Source organism: Podarcis gaigeae (genome assembly GCF_964106915.1).
Source record: "Podarcis gaigeae genome assembly, chromosome: 8".
Classification (NCBI taxonomy): domain Eukaryota; kingdom Metazoa; phylum Chordata; class Lepidosauria; order Squamata; family Lacertidae; genus Podarcis; species Podarcis gaigeae.
In genome coordinates this window covers 27,432,348-27,454,310 of record NC_139684.1, presented here as the reverse complement: position 1 = coordinate 27,454,310, position 21,963 = coordinate 27,432,348, and the positions used below count along the sequence as shown (strand labels likewise).

The window sequence follows — 21,963 nt, the reverse complement described above, 5'->3', positions numbered from 1 at the left end:
CTTAGCCAATCCAGATGCTTCGTTCTGCCTGCGGATGGCAGGGGTCAACATTGCATGCCAGATTCCCCTCTGCAGCCTGGGGAGCAGCTCATAAGGCTGGATGCAGTCCAAGTTGCAGATCTGAACATTCGCCATTCAAGCCCTAGCCAGGCCATCACTCTGTGATAGACAGAGGACAGAAGAAGAGCCTTCTTGATCAGGCCAATGGCTCATCTAGTCCACCATCCTGTTATCACATTGGGCAACCAGATACTCCCAAGGGCAACCTGCAAGCAGGACCCAAGCACAATGAGACACTCCCTTCCTGTGGCTTCCAGCAACTGGTATTCAGAAGCATTGCTGCTTCATAAAGGCAGAGCATTGTCATCACGGCTAATAACCATTGGTAGCCATATCCCCCAAGAATTTGTCCAGTTCTCTTTTAACACCATCTAAGGGAGTGGCCATCACTGCCTCCTGCAGGAGTGAGTTTCACAGTTTAAATATGCACTTCAAGGAGGGCTTTCTTTTATCTGTCCTGAAACTTCCAACATGCAGCTTCATTGGATGTCTTATAAACGTCTATCATGTCTATCATCTCAATCGCTTTTTCTCTAAATCAAGAAGTCCCCAACCCTGCAATCTGTCCTCATATGGGAGTTCTCTCCAAAGCTCATCCTTGAGGGTCTTTAGATAAAGCTTGAGGTGCACCATGGTCTGAACAGTCCCTGGTTAAAAGTGTGGTATGGGGAGCCAGTGTGGTGTTGTGGTTAGTGCCAGACTAGGGCACGAGTTCAAACCCCCATCCGTCAGTCATGAAGCTCACCAAGTAACCAGTCACTGCCTCTCAATCTAACCTACATCACAGGACTGTTGTGAGGATTAAGTAAGGGGGGAAGAGCCATGTACATCACCTTGTGCTCCTCAAAGAAAAGGCAAAAAAGAAAATTAAAGAAGCAAAACAAGAGCAATAAAAATAAACAAATAAGGCAAAAGCTCACGTCACTGACAACTTTGCTGGAGTGGACGATTCACCCTGCAAATGAAAAGACTGTTTCCCTCTAATCCTTGAGATTGCTCCTTCCTTTTGTACTGTGAAGAGTTAACAATGAATCTCTCTCTCTCTCCTGGTTCTGAGCCAAGCTGTTCAAGGAGAGCGGAGTTAAAGTAAGAGCGGCCATGGTCACACCACGCCTGGGCCAGGAAGGCAAAATGAACAGCCATCCTCTGGAGGAGTCGTCCTGAGCAACCAGCAACAGGGGTCATATTTATTTTTAAGAGGAAGCCTATTGGCTGATAAGACACATGATGCAAGGACACTTTGTCGAGGCACGCGTGGCCTGCACGACACCAGAAAGTGATGGATGAGTGCAATCCCTCTCCTCCGCTTAGCAAAGAAGACAAGCAACCTTCACCAAGAAGCATAGGAAGTACAGGATCAGGACAGTCCAATGCTAAGGCTACAGCTGCAAGAGGAGACAAGGATGGAGCTGGGGAAAAGTCACTAACCTGGGTAGTGGCAAGAAAACACACTCCATACAAAAACTTTGTTTCATTCAGTTACATTGTCCCTCAGTTATTTGCCATCATGAAGCCAAATCTGATTGGCTATGCAGCACTCTGACATTGTCCCATTTATTGTGTGATCCCTGACTGGGTGGGATCACTCATGTCAACAAACCCAGGATGGAAGAAGCAGTCGCGGCAGCCCATTTCCACCTCACCAAAATGGCTGGTTTCTGCATGAACATTTCTGTCTGGCTCAATTCCACCTATCCAGGTGGGTGGAGTCCCAAGCAGGCCATTTTTAAGGATTGTGTGTCCAAATGGACACGCAATCTTGGCTACTAGCTTATTGCTAAATGCGATTTGGATCCGTAACATTCATGTAATGAAACAGTGTGGTTAATAATTTAAAACATTGAAAATATAAGGAGAACCTGCTGGATCAGGCCAATGGCCCACCTAGTCCAGCATCCTGTTCTCATGGTGGCCCTCAACTTGCATGTGGGAAACCGTCAAGCAGGGCCCAAGCACCAGAGAATTCTCCCCTCCAAGCAAATAAATATGAGCCAGATTAATTTCATTCCCATCCCTGGAAAGACACAGCTAAACACAGCTCCCTTGTGTTCCCCCCTCAGAATTTAGGGAGCACGGCCTGCCTTGACACCAGCTGGCCATGTCCAGGGTGAATCATCTCTAAACAGAGACTGACAGTTCTCTCTCCCAGGGTCCAGGTCCAGGACTAGGACATTGTTTACTATGGAACGATTCTGTTCACTGAAGGCCCACAGATTCTTTTGCAGTGATGGATGCAACGTTAATGATCTGAGTGAGAAGAGAGAAAGCATGGGCAGCACTGAACTGTTTCCCTCTGGAGCAGTCCATCTCCGCTCTCCATCCCTGGGAGATGCACGGATCTCTCGGCCAAAGACAATTTAAAAGCTCTGTGTTTTCCTGCTGGTAATATTTCAGTGGCAGCAGCGAGGAGTATGTTCTGAAATAGGCTGTCAGTAATTGTGACCTCCGTCAGCCTTCCCCAAAATGCAATGGAACCGGCGTCTGTGCAGCCGCTCCTGAATAGTCTCAATCAGCGTGACATTGCCGCTTCTTGAATAGACATATTCAGCCGGCAATTAAGGAGAGATCAGGAGACCAAATGGGCCCGGGGGGGGGGGGGGATGAGGTCCTCAGCGAATTGGGGTTGAAAGGAGCTGGCAAAGGGAGGTTGCAAAGAGACAAAATCCCAAGGCAGAGGATGAGCTAGGACAGCACAGGGCGCATACCCTCCCTCTTTGGTTCTGCCTCATGCAGAAAGAAGTTGCTCTACTGAAGACATAATCTGACAACACACCGAACGTTCACCAGTTGCTGTGCTAGGGGGACCAGGAGAAGAAGGAGGCAGCATCTGCGTTATTTTTAATTGCATTTTATAATGCTGTTTTAATTGGCATTTCTGCCTTCTGCACTTTGGATTTAAAAGGAAAAACAAAAAACATTATATATAGTTTTGGGAGGGGGAAGTATAAATAAATAAATCCTAGGCGCACTTACTAGGGAAAATTATTCCCCGTATGAGCTGGCACTGAGCAGTGCAAAAGATCTGCAATGACTTGTTCACACATAAAATGGCCTTAAGAGCTGCACCGCATATTGTAACCAAGGCAAGGATTGCTAGTTTTCCAAGGATACTGCCACACAAGAAACATATAACACATGGCCAGCACACGCAAGGAAATCTGCATCTTCAACCACCAGTGTACATGTGTCTGGGGAAAATACGTGGTTCCCAGGCATACATACCACGCTCAACATGCAACAAGCACCTGCTACATGTTCACTGTGGGAAATTCCACTAGCTGTCAGAATCTGTGGGGCTTCTATTGAAGCCACAATCTGGACCCCACCCAGCAGAGGACAATTTTAAAGACCTTGGGGATGGGCTCAGTGATACAACATCAGCTTTGGAGGCCAAAGTCCCCAGGTTCTGCTCCAGAAACTCCAGGTAAGGATAAGGAAGATCCTAGTCTGAAACTAATGAGAGTCACAGACAATGAAGCCAATACTGAGCTAGACAGACCAATGCTCTGACTTCAGATAAGGCACCTTTCTGTTTATATTAGAACTATGAGGACTACCATCTTCCTTTATTTTAAGGGAAAGGGCTTGTAGCGCAGTGGCAGAGCAGCTGCTTTGTATGCAGCAAGTCCCAGGTTCAGGCCCCAGGGGCATCTTGCTACAAAACTCCTGCTGCAAAGCCCAGGAAGCTATCACCAGTCAGTTTACATTGGGTTAGATGGGCTAATGATCTGCTTCAGTATAAGCCAGCTTCCTCTGTTCCTATGACATGGGAGGATGAAGAAGTCTGGGCCCCTGAACCACTGCAAGAGGCAGCCAATGAAGAAGTCATTCTGCTTTGCCAGTGAGCACCTTCGCATCATACTGGATGAGGCAGCCAGGCCCCAAAGGGAAGGCGTACTTAGGGGCATAAGCGAGGAAGCCAGAATTGACTAGGTCTTCCTGGCAGATGTCCATGGTGAACTTGGGAACCCTCCTTCTCCAACACCTCGCCAAGCCCAGGGATCATGGGAGGCATCCCAACCCTGTGTAAGAGCATGGTCCCTTTAAATCTCAAGAATCAGACTCTTTCTCTATAGGACTGACCCCCCCAAAGTTGATTCCAGGCTAGTGCTGAGTTAAGGTTGCTTCACAGGAAGTGTTAGGAGCTCAGACTACACTCAAGTAGAACCCTGGCAGACACACCTGCCCAACTGGCATGTTCCCTCCCTCTTGCTTGATTGTTCAAGAGCTTCAAAAGCTTTCTTTTGCCCAAACATCCCAGTGGCCGATGCCAACAGACATCGGCACACTTAGGGATCCGCAGAGTTTGCAGTTGCAACTCAGCAACTCAGCATTTTGGCTAATCTACTTTATTTACATATAAACACACACGGATCACTGCAACATAGCTCCCTCTCTCTCTAGCATCAGACAGCAAAGAAAAAAAGAACAAAGGACAATAGTCCCACTTTACGGAACACAGTAACACAAACATCCTGTCTCTATCACTTCCCACTCTGTGGAGTAAAAGCATATACCGTCATGTGATAGACAACAACCCCATGACTGCAATCATGGAGCAGGAATTCTAACAGGAAGTAGTCCATCCAGACTAGTGCTGAGTGAAGCAGGCTCTGTGGGTCCTGATCAAGAGGCCCAGACTGGTGTTGGGCAAAAGTGGCTCCATGGGGAGCTCTCCCTGGTCCTGAACCCCAGCTGTCTGATTACGAACATCCCTGCGGAGCCCAGCCTGGAATGAGCCCGACCTGAGTCCCAACAAGCTCTGTCTCAAGCAGAGACCCAGCTGGAAGAGGCAGTAGGGGTGTGCAGAGCACGCTCAGAGGACTCGTCCTCCCGCTCCTCTCTCATTCGGGCTTGATTCCGACCTGCTGAACTACCTCTGTGGGGAGGAATGTCAGTGGCACAGCAGTGCCTCGATCACTTCCATTTATGTCACAATAAACTAGATTGTCTCCTAAGCGCTACTGCTCCCCTCCCCAACGCCCCTGTGCCAGCACGGCTAACTCAACTACCGCTCAGGATTATGTCAAGGAGAGTCTAAGTGAAATTGCCACCATTAAACTTTTTTTTTTCAATTGACCCTCACCAGTTCCAGGTTTTAAAACCTATTAAACAACACATGAAACCCACCTCTTGTTGAAACCAGAGCATTTGCAAACAGAATATAGGTCAGCACAGGTCCCAGCAAGGCAGAAGCCTGGGAGACACTGCGCTCTAGTGGCCCCGCGGAGGAAGTGCATCTTATTTTGCTGCTGCTGCTTCTAATGCTGCAGCAAGAAATAAAAGACAATTGGGAGGATTGTTCGTAATATCTCTCAGCCTAAGTGCTTCTCTCAAGCTGACAGCTTCAGTGGCATCAGGATTACCAAAGGAACTTTCAGTGCTGGTGAAATATTCAGGCAGGGAAAGGTCTCAGCCAGGACTTTAAATGCTATCACATTATTTTGCCTCTTCCAGACTCTTCTGAAAAGGATGCTTTGAAGGGGGAGAGCTAAACTGAAATGTATCTTGGCAGCAAAATCATGAGCAAACCAACTCTGAGCCCAAAGGATTATGGGTGCTCAGTTTCAGGCAGGGATAGGGGACCTTACTTCACCCTGAGGGCAACAATCCCTTGTAGGCAGCCTTTTGGGAAATGGATGCCAATGCCTGGTGGAGCCAGAGGCCAAAATGAGTGCATTCTTTACTTATGTGCAATAGAGTACATTCTAGCTATTCAAAAGCCAGCATTTTCTATATCCCACCCCCTATCGCTTTATCTAGGCAGGCAATAAGTATTTTATTCCATTCCAGCCAGGACAAAGAACTCAAGAAGAGTGTGGAACAGGGCAAGTAAGGGGTGTGGTTTTTAAATTTTATTTATTTCATGCATTTATATCCCGCATTTCCTTCAATGAGCTCAAGGTGGGTGGGGTACCTGGTTCTCTCCCCTCCTCGTTTTATCTTCAAAGCAACCCTGCATGGCAGGTTAGGCTAAGAGGCAGTGACTGGCATTTCACTGTTCAGCAGGGATTTGAACCCTGGTCTTCCAGGTCCTACACTATAACCACTATGCCACACTAGCTCTCATGGACTCAGGAGACTCTTGACGGCCAGATGAAAATCTGCAGTGCTGCATTTGGCCCCCAGGATTGAAGTTCACCCCACTCCTGCTCCAGGGGGATGAGGGGCAAATGTCTGGTGTGATTCAGAAGAGGTGTCCCCCTTTGACTGCTGTAAGCCATTCTGATGCCCACTTTCCACCACATCAAGCTAATCCTTACAATTACTTTTGTAACGTAAGAACAATGGTTCCCTGGGGTAATCATATGTAACTTCCTAAAGCCCCATGGGCCACACACAAGCTTCTAAGAACACCCTGTTCTCCCACAAGTCTTTGTAAAATTGTGCTTAATTCCATTTTTTTAAAATGAAGAGGATCCTATTCCTGATTCCACAATGAACCTGGCTCTTTGCTAGGAGACCAAAGTTTTTGCTACCAGCGGATCCTCTCTGGCACTTTCTCAAGTGCACACAGTCCTAAAAAATTCAGTAACTGCACCACATTAATAAGGTAATAAAGGCGCATATGAGTGTTCACACAGGCTGTTAAGTTGAGAGGAATACAGTTAAAACATCCACAGACAAATGGGGAAAGATTAAAAAGAGCAATGCAAAGCAGATTTTGATGAACGGTGGGACAGCGCTTCACTTCATCTTTTAATGCAAGGCTGTACGTTACCCACCCCAGATAAAGGCAAACTATATAAATGCATTAATTCCTATTGCTGGTTCTTGAACAGGAGCCAGCCAGGTAAGGTTGCAGAGTTCAATGCAATTTCCTGTCTTATTGTTAAGTGACTGAATGATAAAGTCTAGGATCTGGCCTTCGCAGTCAGCAGAATTACATGGTGCAGTTATTGCTCAGACTTCAGGAGGCGTGCTGTATGCTTGAGGGCGCTTCCCCCCCCCAAAAAAAAAACCTGCCTAGGGAAATGCAGCATGTCAGGATGAAATATTCTAGCTCAGTTCTCCAACATGCTAGTTTTCTATCTGCAGAGATATGTTTCGGTTTGTTTTTGAAAGGGGAGGCTTTTGTTATGTTGTCGGTAAATTCAAGGAAGCCTCAGGTGTTAATATGTCACTTATCTAAGACTTTTGGGCAAGAGGGAGAGATATAACCAGTGGCTTGTCTCCAGGTAAGTTCAACTCAGAGTAGACCCATTGAAATGAATGGTCCCAAGTCAGTTATGCCCATTAACTTCAGTGGGTCTACTCTGAATAGCATAGGCACTGGAGACAACCCAGCAATGGCCAAAGGTGTTTGTAATTTCTAAGACTAGAACGTGTGACTCATAATGTTCCTATTTAATCTAAACAGAACGTGGCAGCCCAAAAATGCTTCTCCATCTTAGATCATAATTCAGCTACTATATGGAATGCTCCCTGCCTCACCGTCTCCTTCTTTTCTCTCAAACTTATGGAAACAAGAAAAGCAAGGTGTCTTCACCTGCAGCCCTTTCCCTACCTCTGGTGCCCAGAATCACTGCAACAGCATCCCAAGTACAAGGAATGATGGGAAATATAGGTCTCCAGGTTCCTGAATCTACCACATTTTTTGCTCTATAAGACTCACTTTTTCCCTCCTAAAAAGTAAGGGGAAATGTGTGTGCATCTTATGGAGTGAATGCAGGCTGCACAGCTATCCCAGAAGCCAGAACAGCAAGAGGGATTGCTGCTTTCACTGCGCAGCAATCCCTCTTGCTGTTCTGGCTTCTGAGATTCAGAATATTTTTTTTCTTGTTTTCCCCCTCCAAAAACTAGGTGCGTCTTGTGGTCTGGTGCATCTTATAGAGCGAAAAATACGGTACATTGTGGGCCCAAGTTCACCGAATTATTACATTTCCCATTTTAGGCACCAGACAGAGGAAGATGGAAATCCCACAGGGAGAAACGTTAGTTTTGCCATGTACATTTGGTTGAAAGTGTTGACAGCACCTGTCTAGCGCAGGTGTAGGAAAACTTCGACCCTCCGGATGTTGCTGAATCACAAACTCCCATCAGCCCCAGCAAGGGTGGCCAGGGATGATGAGACCTAAAGTTCAGCAACATCTGGAGGGCCAAAGGTTCCCAACACTTGGTCGGGGGTAGGGGTCCATTGTATGCTACTAGCCACAATGGAAGCTATGCTCCGCCTCTACAATCAGAGGCAGTAATGCTTCTGAATACCAGTTGCTGGAAACCACAAGAAGGGAGAGAGAGCTCTTGCGGTGTTTGGGTCATGCCTGCAAGATACCCACATACAGTTGGCCACTGTAAAAACAGAATGCTGGACGAGATGGGCCCCCTTTGGCCTGATCCAATAGGCTGCTCTTAAGTTCTTATGGAGTGGGGCCAGCGGAGCACATCCCTGAAACATCTAGCCCAGATACAGTTGTACCTCGGGTTAAGAACTTAATTCGTTCTGGAGGTTCGTTCTTAACCTGAAACTGTTCTTAACCTGAAACACCACTTTAGCTAATGAGGTCTCCTGCTGCCGCCGCACCGCGATTTCTGTTCTCATACTAAAGCAAAGTTCTTAACCCGAGGTACTATTTCTGGGTTAGCGGAGCCTGTAACCTGAAGTGTCTGTAACCTGAAGCGTCTGTAGCCTGAAGCGTCTGTAACCAGAGGTACCACTGTATTACAAACTGAACACTTTTTCCAACTCAGGAGTGAAATCTCCACCTTGTAGTGCAACGAAATATGAAGAGAAGGGATTCTGACTAAACATTAGGAACAACTTTCTGACAATAACAGCTCTTTTGACAGTGGAATGGCCTAACTCAGAAGGTAGTGGCCACCTTTCCAGGGATTCTTTAGCTGCGATTCCTGCATTGCAGCGGGCCACCTCTACAATTCTATGACCTCAGAAGGTGGTAGACTCTCCTTCGCAGGAAGCTTTTAAGCCAAGGTTGGATGGCCTTCTGTCAGTGATTAGTTAGTTGTGATTTCTGCTTTACAGGGGGATGGATTGCAATTCTATGATTCTATTCTATGAGTCAACTCCATCTTAGCAGCGCTTGACGGAGGGCACTGTGTTCCCTTCTCCAGCCACAGTGCTTGTGTGGCTGCCACGGGAGCACGTGTCTCCCATTACGGAGCCCACGTTCGTGCACCAAAAACAACAGCCTCTCGAGCTGCAGGCAGCTGAATGGCGGCACTTGAAAGGCTGGGAAGAGAGTGGGAATCTCGCCAAGAAAGCAGTGCCCAAGTTGTTGGCCTTATCTCTCAAAATTCCCCGACTACAGCTGCGCATTTTAAGTGGTCTCTCCCCACCTCCACCAAGTTCTGGAGTGGAACAGACGTCCCGCTGTGCGTTTGAAGAGTTAGCAATCTGGAAAAAGAACTCACTGGGGGACGGCGTGGGCGGAGGATTCTTTGAGAGAGGAGCCTCTCCCTTCGTGCTGCTTGAGGGTTTTCCAGCCACTGCAGGTTGCTCCTCGGAGCCAGTGGAGAAGTGGAACTGAACAGTCCCGGATTCAACCTGCTTCACCTGGGATTTGGAAAAAAGGAGAGGAGAGGAAGCAAGGACATCCTTATTTCTCCTATTCTTCATGCTGCCACTGTGGAACAGTATAAAATCCTAATGTTCTGGATAGAAAGAATCTGACTTCTGCCCCAAGAATTCTGAGACCTGCATAAATTGTGCACATTTCTGCAATTTCTACTATTTGATGTAGTCTTGGCTTGACCTTGGGGGTAGAAGAAGCACAGACTTTCTGCACCCTATTCCAACCACTGGAGTTCTTGTTTGGCAGCCCTTCTGCCTTCTCAGATTTTAGCAGGTGTTCATACACCTTAAGGACTAGAAACTCCTTTTTCTCTCTTAAAGAAGCTGGGGTTCTCAGAAAATACCTGCTTTCGTGCAGAAGGTCCCAGGTTCAATGCTCAGCATGTGGCTTTGCATCCCTGGAATCCAAGCCTAGCACATGCTCCTGGTCGGTTTTGCACCCTGGGACTGTTTATTTTAATTTAGTTCATAAAATTTAGATGCTGCCTAATTATAAGAAACCTCAAAGCAGCTTACAAAAATGTAAAACCACAAAATCAGGAGAAAATTGCCATACATTACAAAATGCAAGAAGCTAAAATGAAAACAGATTAAATTTCACATCAGATTTTCTAACCACCTGGCTTGACTAAACAAAAATGTTTTTAGCAGGAGCCAAACAGAATACAGTGAAGGTGCCTGCTTGATAGCAATGGGCAGGGAGTTCCAAAGTGTAAGTGCTGCCACAGCAAATGATTGCATTTTGACAAATAAGTAATAGGTATTATGTGGCACATGTAGTAGTGCCAATTCTGCCATTTTTTTCTCAAAAGGTTCCTCCCTTTGACTGCTCTTTATAGCTGATTTGCTGACTGGCTTCACCATGTCCCTGGCTAGGGGCCTGTTGCCTCCAAACCACCAGCTCTGCCAATACTTCCCCCCAAAATATGTTTCTGGGGATCACAACTCACCTCTTCTGAGCTCATGGTGGCTGGTGGTGTCTTGTAAACCAAAACGTGACTTGGATTATGTTGCACTCCTCCTTGCAATGGCAGGACCACGTTTGAAGAAGTTGCGTCCGGTGAGGGGTTCCAAACAGCCCAGCGAATTGAGTGCATGTAAGCCGGCGTTGTCAGCGATGTAACGGATGGCGTCTGTGGTTCAAGGGTGCGGGGGGGGGGGGAGTAATGGATGTGAGAATGAAGACATCACTTATCAAATCTAAGTTCCATGGGGCTGTTACACTCTTAGCATCGCACACCATTGTGACCAAGAAATGCATTCCGGATTATGCAGATATATACAGGTATCTGTGGAATAGCATCCCTGTTGAGATAAGACAGGCACATGCTTTCCAGAAATGGCTGAAGACATTTTTGTTCAGACAGGCTTCATTAGCTAGGTCCTTCCCATGAATAAATAGGCATTGAAATGAGGTGTAAAATAAGAATCTAAAAGACACTTGTTATGGATTTGTTGCTTTTGTGTGTGTGTGTGTTTATAATTATGTGTTAATCGCCTTGAGACAGTGGTTTAAGGCAACTAAAAGATTCATGTTAGAATTAATTGATTAATTAATAGCTCTGTTTAAACTGCCCAAGATGGTGGCAATCGCTGCCTCCCACAGGAGGAAGCTCTGCAGATTAACTATGAGCTGCATGAAGAAGGACTTTCTTTTACCTGTCCTGAATCTTCCAACATTCAGCTTCCCTGGATGCCTGTGAGTTCTAGTGTCTTTCTCAATGCCATCCATCATTTTATAATCTTCCATCATGTCACCTTTTACTTGCCTTTTCTCTAAACTAAGAAGTCCCAAATGCTGCAACTTTCCCCCAGTTGGGTTGCCCTTCTCCAGATCTTCTAGGTCAGATACACTGGTTGTACTTTTTAATTTGGCAATGATACGTGGAGGTGCAGGCAATGTAGAAGTTAGAAGGGAATGGCTTTTTTTAAAAAAGAGCACAGTGGCAGCCATATGAACACAATCTCCCTGTGACCTCGTTCCCCTGGGTCCCACACTCTATGTAAGCATCTATGTACTGATATTCCTGCCTCTGCCAACTACATGAACCTGATAAAATAGGTGGTGGGCCACAAAAGTTTATCTGCAATAATCTGTTAGCTTTTAAATGTGAATATGATTCATGATTTTGGATAAAATCAAGCAATAATCCAAAAAAAGCCCCTTCCCAAAAATACATAGTTTCAAATTCCTTGCTGCTTCTAAAATGATGTGCTATGTTCAAGCTGATCCTGGAGCCAAAAAACCCCAGGATTTTTCAAAGGCAACTTCCTCCCACTGTACCAATGTCCCTGTGTAATAAAACCTTCATTATCTGTGTTCCCACTCCACAGTCTATGGTAGAGTGGCTGGGAAAGGGCCATTGTAGCACTGAGATTCTGGAGTAGGTGGTAGGTGGTATTATCAGCAATAACAATAATTAAGCTTGGTTCATATTTTGTACAAAAGCAACTCAAAGTGATTTACAACCATGAATAAATAGGCATTGAAATGAGGTGTAAAATAAGAATCTAAAAGACAACTCTGTTCTTAAATGGTGACATTTAAACATCCCACCCACTCAAGGAGGCTTCAGATAATTAAAAGGCCCAAGAAAAAAGACATGTTTTTGCCTAGCACCTAAGGGTATGGAATAATCGCCAGGCAAGCCTCTCCTAGGCGAGCACTCCACAAGAGGGGGGGGCCACCACTGAAACGGCCCGTTCTCGGGTTGCTAACCTCCAGACCTCCCATGGAAGGAGAACACAGAGAAAGGCCTTAGATGGTGATTGCAGGGTCCGGGGCAGTTTATATGGTGAGATACTTGGTAGACTGAGCTCTACTGATAGATCTGTTGATTTTTCGCAGTGGGTCAGGGAGAGCTTGCGACTCCCACTTGGCTGACAGTAGCAATGACTAATAGGCTTCTCTATCCCCCTAAATTGAAGTGATGGGACAAAGAAAGCATGTGGGCAGGAACCAGAATTGGATTTTTTGTACGAAATGACTGTGAGTTAATTTCTGAAACTGATCGCAATTCCTGGGCTGAGCATGTGCTCAGAAGCGCTCTGTTTCTTAATGCGTGTCTGCCCTTCTGGCTGGTATTGTGCACCCGATTCTAGTTGCAGGTCCAGGGTTCTAAGAAATAACAATAATAAAAATAACAAAGCAGATCCTGCAAGGCTGGTGATAGTTTGGCATTCAAACTGAAGAGGAGAGAATTGTTTCTTTTCTCCTAAGTCTTACCAACTTTAATATTAGCCCCATAAATCAACCCCAGCAATCAGGATTCACTCTCCAGTACCTGGAGCTCTAGTACTAATTCTGCCAGTAACCTGACCTTCCAGAGAGAAAGTGATGCATTTTCTTAGGGACAGGATGGGCTGCACCGGTAGGAAGCACCATTCTGAATATGACATTATGGGCTGGCTTCTTAGCTAGAGAGGCTCAGGAGGCTCAGGCTGTCCCCGTTTTAAGGACTCTTCAGAAGGGTCTCAAAAGAAAAGCCTAGGAACTCACGGCTGCGTCCCAGCGTTTTGAAATCCTTCTCCCGGCTCCCTGTAAATTGCTCATTACGAAAGCTACAAAGGCAATCAGCTTAGGGATTATCCACCCTCCAGAAAGGAGAGGGTAGGGGGTTAATTGGGTTCAGTGCGAAGCCACGGCCGGGCTGTGCAAAAGGGCTGTTGATGACACTCTAGAGCGCTGGGAGGCATGCTAATCTGCACATCTCACACTCATATGACGGGCAGACTGTCTGGTGCAGGAGCCTGATCACGGTAGCTCAGCATACAAACTGGCTTACTTGGGGGCACCCGCTCGGGACCTGATCACTTTGGGGAAGCTGCTTCCTCCTCTTTCATGGAGGATAATTTGGGATAATCAGCCTCATATGACCAGCATGCTTAACTCTAATTAATGCATGAAGGGGTTAAGACCATAGAGTAAGCTGCCCCACTGGGCTTAGCTAGGCCATACCCCCTCACCATGGCAGGAAAGGTTATCAAGCCTTTGTTCTGGCACTCCACCCTTCCCCAGCTCCCAGGTTCTCAAGGGCAAAGGTTGCAGTGGACCTGGTGTGGAGCCCAGAGTCTGCATCAGAGTGCTTCAGCTTTCTTGCCAGGGTGGCCTACTAGATCTCTCAAAGAGAAGCCCGCAAGCAAGACCTGAGTGCAACCACACTCTCCCATTTGTGATTCTCAGCTACTGGAAGATTCAGGGGCATGCCTTCTCCAACAATTGGAGATAGAACACTGTTATCATAGCTAGCAGTCATTGATGATGACATACAAGTCCATAACCTAAAAGCAAAGATTACCTTTTGCTTCACAAATATTACTTTCAAAAACCATCCTGATGATCATAATTCAAGACAACTCGGTCTTCAACTATCTAAACACCAGGCCCCAAATATCTCAGGCAGAGCTGGTTAATAAAGGCTGGCTATTTTTATAATGCAAGCTATTTTAATGCAAGGTAAACCAGTTTGGGTTTGGATTTGACATGCAGAGCACAGGAGAGGAGCTGTTCCTTCCCCCAGCAGGACCAGGTGCCATCCAGCAGGAAAGTGAATTCCATTATTTCCACAGCCTGGCATGTCTAATTCAAAACAGGAACTCACAAATGGCGTCTTCTCTGACCCACAGGGGAGATACAATCGCCTATCTATAAATATTAAAATGTGTGCACTGGGTTGGTATTCACAGTGTGGTGGAGCTGTGGGAAGCAATGGGCGCACAGTGCCCTCCCAGGTTATGTATGGGGAAAACATCAGGCATGGGATCAGTACACATAAAATACCAATGAGATTTCTCTGATGCACTGACAGTTCTCATTCTCTTGCGTCATCCCAGCCCTAGCCAATAGCTTCCAAGCACGCAAAATATCTCACGGGGGGGGGGGGATTGGCTAAGCTGCTGATGTATCCTGGGGATACACCATTTGCTTCTGCTGTGGTGAGCTGGTGGGGGAAGAAATCATGTTCCTTTATTCCAGGTTAATTAATCAAGCATAATTACAACCTGCTAGATTTGCATGCACAGATTAGAAAGGCACATTTGAAAGGCGACAGGCTCGGTTTTACAAATGAATAGACTGCTTTAATCCTAAATTTAAATGGGTGCTCCAGGGTTATTGCACCAGACCTTTCAAGATTTGAGTTAGTTACGCCTGCTCACACATCTGTTGAGACCCAGCTTGCAGACAGCGGCTCCCCAACTTGGGAAGCCGAGCTGGGGCCACCTGCCCAGGCAATCTCATAGCCCTGGAATCTCAGTTCCAAAAAGGATGAATCAGTTCACCGGGTGTGAAACCAGGAGAATCAGGTCACATAACCCACAGCCTGGATTAGGCTGCACAGTACACCAAGACATCTTCCTCTCTGATGGACCTCCCAGGAGAGAAGGCACAACTAAGGTCCATCATTGGAGCCCTAGGGCAAGAGCATCACCCCCTGGCATTCTCTGGGCAGCAGCTTGTACAAATCCTGGCCATCGCCCAGGCTGCCTAGGGCTGATCATAGCTGGAATCCAACAACAACCAGAGAGCACCAGATCAGCTGCCTTCTGCCCTAAGGTCTCAGTGTCTGGGCTATAAATATGTGTCTGGGCCAAAGCATTTGAGATGAACTCGTAAGACTTAAAGAAATCCAGCCTTCACACAGAAAACCAAATGACAAATAGCTCTAGCCTAGCATTTTTGTGGGCATGCTAGTGTTCTCTATATAGGGAATCATGTGGATTCCCTATAGCACCTGACTCCCACCTGCCACCTGAAGTTGAACACACGCATCCATGAGAACTAAGCATATCTCAGGTTTGTTTATGCAAAGCTGACCATCAACCACCATTGTGGTCCATCTGTCTGCATGAAGCCAGATCGAGCCTCCCTCATATTATCATTCAGCAAATAATGCCTAGGTATGAACAGAGGGGATGGAGCGGGTCCATGTAAGCCCCATAGTTTTGTTGATTAATACTGCATTGCTTCTATTTGCTCTCCTTAGTCATCAGCACACAGATCGAGTGAGTCTGGAAGCAGGATACAGGTATTAGCAAGAGAGAAAATCCCTAATACAAACTGGGTCAGTACTGGATAAAGGCACCTCCACCCACTACAACACAATGCTGCCATCCCAACAGATTCCTTCCTCTACCCCTATTCTTTCACTCTAATTCCTCAAATCCTCCATTCAACCATCTCCCATGTAATTATATTATTTCAGTGCTTCTACAGGTCAATTTCCTTTACAGTAACATAGCTGTGAGGTGTCAAAAACTGAACAGAATTTTAAAAAATAACACAAACACACAATACCAAGCTTCTTAAGAGTTAAAGGAGCAAGAAATTGGCTTGTTTTTACTTCTGAGTCATAGAAAGCATTTGTGTGTGTATTAGGCCACTTCTCTTTCTGTGCTATGACCTCAATAATTCTTTAAATGAAAGAAAAAAATAGAGAGCTTTCGAGTGCTCCTTCTGGAGGTCACTGTTTCTAGAGCTTTCCAAAAGGCCTGCTGCAAGTCAGTATTTCCTGCACACACAGTCAGTAAGGAGACTGAACGCCATGGACTGAAGGGTGTGTGTGAGAGAGAGATTTAATATACTTATTTTAGCATGTTACATGTGACACCTTTGCAAAGCTCAGAATCTGAAGATGATCGATGAAACACCTTGAAAGGCATCGGAAGCAAAACCGCCAATGGTGTTGCAATCAAAAACGGCTTTTTACTTTGAGAGTGGGTGCATTATTGCACAGGAAGGCAAAAAGAAATGGACTTTGGGAGACCATCGCTCACTGGCAGGCATGGCCAAACTTGGCTCTCCAGATGTTTTGAGACTACAACTCCCATCATCCCTGACCACTGGTCCTGTTAACTAGGGATGATGGGAGTTGTAGTCCCAAAACAGCTGAAGGGCCAAGTTTGGCCATGCCTGGCTCAGTGGTTGAGCACATGCTTTTCCTAAAGAAGACTCCAAGTTGAATCCCCAGTGGCATCTCCAGGTAGGGCTTGGAATGTCCCATCTACAACCCTGGAGAGCCACAACCAGCTAACACTTTCCCAGGTCCAATCCTCAGTGACATCTCCAGGAAAGGAAGGGAAACCCTGGAAACACACTGCCAGCCAGTGTGAACAAGACAGCCCCAGGCAGACCAACCATTTGACTCATGGTTGACTGATGCTCAGTTACTGCTGGACTCCAACTCCCAGCAGCCCCAGTAGCCCCCATGGCCAATGGCCCAGTGGATGATGGGAGTCAGGAGTCCTGCAATATCTGGAAGACCAGAGCCCTCCCCCTCTGTTGTAGGATATAATGAACTGTCTGCACCCTGGCTGATTTTATCTGTTGTTGTTTGGCAACTCTTTTAATGTACAGTGGTATCTCAGGTTACATACACTTCAGGTTAGATACGCTTCAGGTTACAGACTCTGCTAACCCAGAAATAATACCTCAGGTTACAAACTTTGCTTCAGGATAAGAACAGAAATTGTGCTCTGGCAGCGTGGCAGCAGGGGGAGGCCCCATTAGCTAAAGTGGTGCTTCAGGTTAAAAACAGTTTCAGGTTAAGAACGGACCTCCGGAACGAATTAAGTACTTAACCCGAGGTACCACTGTATTTTGATTTCTTGCAACGCTTTTGTTGGAATCTGTTGGGTGTCTTTTTTTCTTCTTCGGAGACAGGAAGGGCATTCCTGGTTTCATAAATACATACATAAAATATGTTTGCAAATATATGGGATTTTGTGCCCCACCCCAGACTTCCCGGCAAAGGCTTAGGGAGGTGAAGGGTGGAACCTATTCATAAGTACAGTTCAACAGCAGGACATACGTTGGTTTAGAGAGGCTGTGGTCCCTCCCCAAATACTCTCAGTTGTGTCATTGTGCAAGACCTTGACTCAGGGCAGAGAGCATCACTTATTAAGTCCTTTCTGGATCCGTGACACTGTAATGCGAGAGGTAATTTTTCTCTAGGGTGAAAACACAGGATGTTCCTTCCCTGGAGACCCACAGCCAGTTCATTTGTTATACTTTTGACAATGTATTTGTCAAGACAAGGTTGCTCATTCCAACTGCGCAGCTGTACAATCAGGCAAGCGGCACGGTCAGGTATGACATCTCAGGCCATTGCCAAGCCCCTGGGGAAATCAAGCCTTGGGTTGATGCATTGCCTGACAACTCCCATTGTCTCTACAGTAGGCTCAGGAACGGGCCCACTGTGTGCAGAACTCAGAGCTTGCTCACAGCCTGCAAAAGAGATGAGAGAGAGAGAGACTGAGCAGGCCAAGGAGAAGCTGGCTGTGTCGAGGTGGCGCTTGCAATCTGCACAAAGATATGCAATTAAGTGCTCAATTAACGACTGACAGATCCTCCCAACCTCCTCACCTACTTTCGGAGGAGCTGTGAGGTGGAAGTGGAAGGGGCTCGGAGCCAAGCACAGGCCGCCGTCCAAATGTTACCAAAAGGGGGAAAGGGCAGAGTGCGCTGCTGGGGCAGCCAAATGGCCAACATAATGGTGCTGGTTCTGGCGTCCCCAAGGGCAGACAATTCCTCGATGGCATTTGCTCCTGGAAATATTTAGGGCAAAGTTAACTAAAGAGTTACCTCCGTGTCTAATTAACGGTTTTCAAATCTGGCAGCATCAAAGGGAATGCCGGGAGGGAGCCAAAGGCACTTTCATCTGGGTCTTCGTTGAGGACAAGGGTCTTTCCAGATAATAAGACATTTTCGTTTAGAGGAAAGGCAAATAAGTGGTGACAGGATAGAAATTTAGAACATGCTTGGCATGGAGAATGTGGGTAGGGTTTTTCTCCCTCTCTCATAAGCACTAACAATGATGACTTGTTAGCCCCCTTTTCAGTCTCGCCCCCTTTTTTTCTTGGTGTGGGGGTGGGTCATGGGGGAAGAAATCAGCAGCATCAGTGGGGGCGGGGCAGTGGAGTGGCATCATAACATCAAAGCTACACTAGAATGAACCTGGGTGACTCCTTGCACAGGCATGTCCTTAGAAAGGAAGTCAGACCTTGTGGGGGATCAACAAGGGGTTGAGGGGCTCAGCAGGTGACCTTTCTGCTCCTTAGAGAAGGTAAGCAATTTGACAGCAAGCAAGTTGCTCTCCAGGTCAGAGCTGCTAAGCGCTGGCTAATGAACCAAACACTTCAGATCGGTATAGATGGATTAAGGTGGCTAATTTCATTAATAAAAAGCCAAGGAACACCTGATCACAGTGCCTGGGTTTCATCTGGATAAATAAAAGGAGCGCACTGGACTTCACTCCTGCTGTGTTGAAGGTGCCTTCGCCTTTGCGTGGACGTCAAGCGGAACACTTGAGACTGGAGCCCCAAATCAAAACATTTGCTAATTGAGTTATATTGAAAGGGAGATCCGTACGGTGAAAAGGAGGAGGTCACCAAGTTCCAGTTCAAAACTAAGGCTGGGCAAGTTTCTTTTTTTCATTTTTCTGCCTCCTCTACAAAACAGAGAATTAAATTCATCAGCAGTAATTTTCAGCGGGAGACTCGGGCAACTAGGATTGTTTCCCACAGGCATTTTGTTATCTTCCAAGTTAAATATCCAGGGCCGAGCTACCCATTATGCAAAATGAGCCGGGAGAATTCCAGGCTCTTATTTCTGAATGCTCCTCCGTGTTAAAATATAAATAAATCCTACACGCAAGGCAGAACTTGCAGAGCAGAGAGAGAGCTTTGCTAAAACTTTTTCTGATCTGCTGTTAAATGCAAGCAGTTCTCATGGGGGGAGGGGCTTCAAGACTCAATGATGGAGGAGAATCACTGGAGCCCTTCTCCTCCCACCACCTGTCTCTGCTGAGATTGCTTGCCTGCTAGTCCTGGATGCTTCATATACCAGTGACTCCTCCACAGAAGCTCCCTCGGCTCCTGACATCCTGTTCTCCCAATACAAGACAAACCAGCACTGCCACAGTGCATGCTTCATAACTGAGTGCTACTGCCTTCATAGAGAGCTCATCTTCTCTAGGGAGGTGGGGTCCAGATTGTTCCTGCATCCTGCAATGGGCTCCGGTAGGCTTCAGGCCAGTTAGGACTGGACCACAATCTTGGCCAAGAGTGAGCAGGGTGGTAGGCTATGATTCATCAGTGGATGATTGCCCAGCTGGGATTCTTGCAAGGTGCGTTAGACTTGGAGGACATAAGGAGAGCCCTGCTGGATCGGACCAGAGGTCCATCCAATCCATCACTGTTTTCAACATTAGATGCCTCCTTGTCCCATTCCTGCCACAGGTTCTCCTCTTAGCAGTGAGATGAACTAGACAAGTCATGCCATACATGATTCTATGATATCACTTTAAACAGTCATGGCTTCTCCCCAAGAATTCTGGGAGCTGTACTTTATTAGGATGCTTAAGAGTTGTTGGGAGTCCCCATTCCCAGCATTTCTTGGGAAGAAGGATTGGCTGTTCAGCCACTCTTGGAAGTACAAGAGGCTGGGAGGGATCTTGAGCTCAACACCACTACCCACAACTGCTTATTGCTTGGTATTCTCCTCAGGTACTGTAACCATTGGGCAACAGCACTCCTGACGGTCCTGCTAGGTATTCTCCCTAGGTACAGTAACTAACGGCGTTTCCGTGCACTGCTCTGGTTCGCCAGAAGCATCTTAGTCATGCTGGCCACATGACCCGGAAGCTGTACGCCGGCTCCCTCGACCAATAAAGCAAGATGAGCACCGCAACTCCAGAGTCGTACACGACTGGACCTAACAGTCAAGGGTCTCTTTACTTTTACCTTTACTGTAACTACTGGGCAACAGAACCCCTGAGAAATGGCATTTGGCCAACACCTATGCTGGAAAACTCATACAAACACCCCCGCACACCTGCAAAAATATGCAACACCCCCTGGATCTTTCATCACTGTTTGGGGGAAGGTGGCACTCCACTGAGACAACACCACTTAGAGAGGATTTATTAAGTATGATAGAACCATCCGGTACGAGTCAAGGGTAGCAGCAAAATTCACAATGGCTTCCCAGCCTTAAATAATTTTAAAAGGACTTAAAAAATCAATTTGAGCATATTGTGCATTGCGCCTAAGCCTCACGACATGCTGTAAATCTCTGCAGCCACCCTCGCACTCCTCTACAACAACAACTACCACTGCTATATGAGACAGGAAGACCTTTCTGAGGGCAGAGGTAGCCCAGCCTGGAGGACACAAAATCATTTCCATGATAATTCCTGAAATGAGTTTTCCCACTGAACATTTCTAACATTATATTCTCACTTGCTGGGAGGTAGCAGCTTACACTTAGGGGAACCCCCCCCCCCCACACACACACTCCTTCTATTCCCCCTCCCCACATCATTCAAAATGTGGACCCAATACAGGTTACAAAATCACTCAAAACAGCCAGCAGTTAAATCTATGTAAAGATATGAAACCACCATCAAATCTCAATTATACAGGACATTTAGAACCATATTCTGACTACAGCAAACGATTTCTGAAAGAGTGACATTTTCATAATCCTTAGAAAGCAATTTGGTTTCCTGCTGGCTTGGGAACTCAGGAAGTACACAGACTCTGTTATTCATTATCAGGACCAATTCTGACCCACGAGTCTGGGGCTGAGTGCTGCCAGTAGGCCCCTGAAAGTAGCTAATCAGATCTAGCTATAAGAAGAGGCTGCTGGATCAGGCCAGTGGCCCATCTGGTCCAGCATCTTGTTCTCACAGTGCCCAACCAGATGCCTCAATGGGAAACCCACAAGCGGGACCTGAGGACAAGAGAACTCTTCCATCCTGCGGTCTCCCACAATTGGTATTACAAGACATTGCTACCTCCAATGGTGGAGGCCGAGCATGGCTATCGTGGCTGATAGCCACTGATAGTCTTATCCTCCATGAATTTGTCCAATCCATGAGTTCCAGTTTTATGAAAGAGGGCGAAAGCTTTTCCCTACCCACTGCCTTTGTGCAATGGACAATTTTATGAACTTCTATCAAGCCACCTCTTGCTCAGGTTGTGTCCCAGGTGAGGGATGCCCTGGGAGAGCAGTAGCCAGCCTCTGGCCTAATATTCCTACGTGAAGCAGATGTGCTGTGAGTGTGCAATTATATCCAATGCATTGGTACTGCACTTTGAAATACTGGCCATGTTCAAGATGGCACCATATGGATAATACGCAGCTACCGCCATTGCAGACCTGGCTTTTAAATGGGTGATGAAGCTTGTAGAGGGGAGGGGAGGGCAGTCAATGGCTACCATTGACCTCCATAAGGCTCTTCTGATATTTCTATGTCCTTATGCTGTGTCAAAGGGAAGAAAAGCATTGCCTGCCTGTCTGCCTCTCGTCAAGATATCCTTATAGAAAAAAGGGATAGGAGGTACCTATAGGAGACAGAGACTCAAGTTAT

General features: G+C 46.6%; 1 protein-coding gene across 2 annotated transcripts in view; it reads right to left on the bottom strand.

The window, feature by feature from the left end:
• NPHP4 (nephrocystin 4) overlaps window positions 1-21,963 on the bottom strand; it is a gene marked incomplete at its 5' end in the record, with an annotated part of 89,679 nt that overhangs the window by 36,738 nt on the left and 30,978 nt on the right. For both annotated transcript variants that reach the window (XR_014567415.1, XM_083752428.1), the window contains 2 exons: window positions 9,433-9,574; window positions 10,543-10,725. Coding sequence is in view for 1 of the 2 variants with exons in the window: in XM_083752428.1 (XP_083608554.1) it covers window positions 9,433-9,574; window positions 10,543-10,725 (325 nt within the window). The remainder of the gene's footprint in view (window positions 1-9,432; window positions 9,575-10,542; window positions 10,726-21,963) is intronic.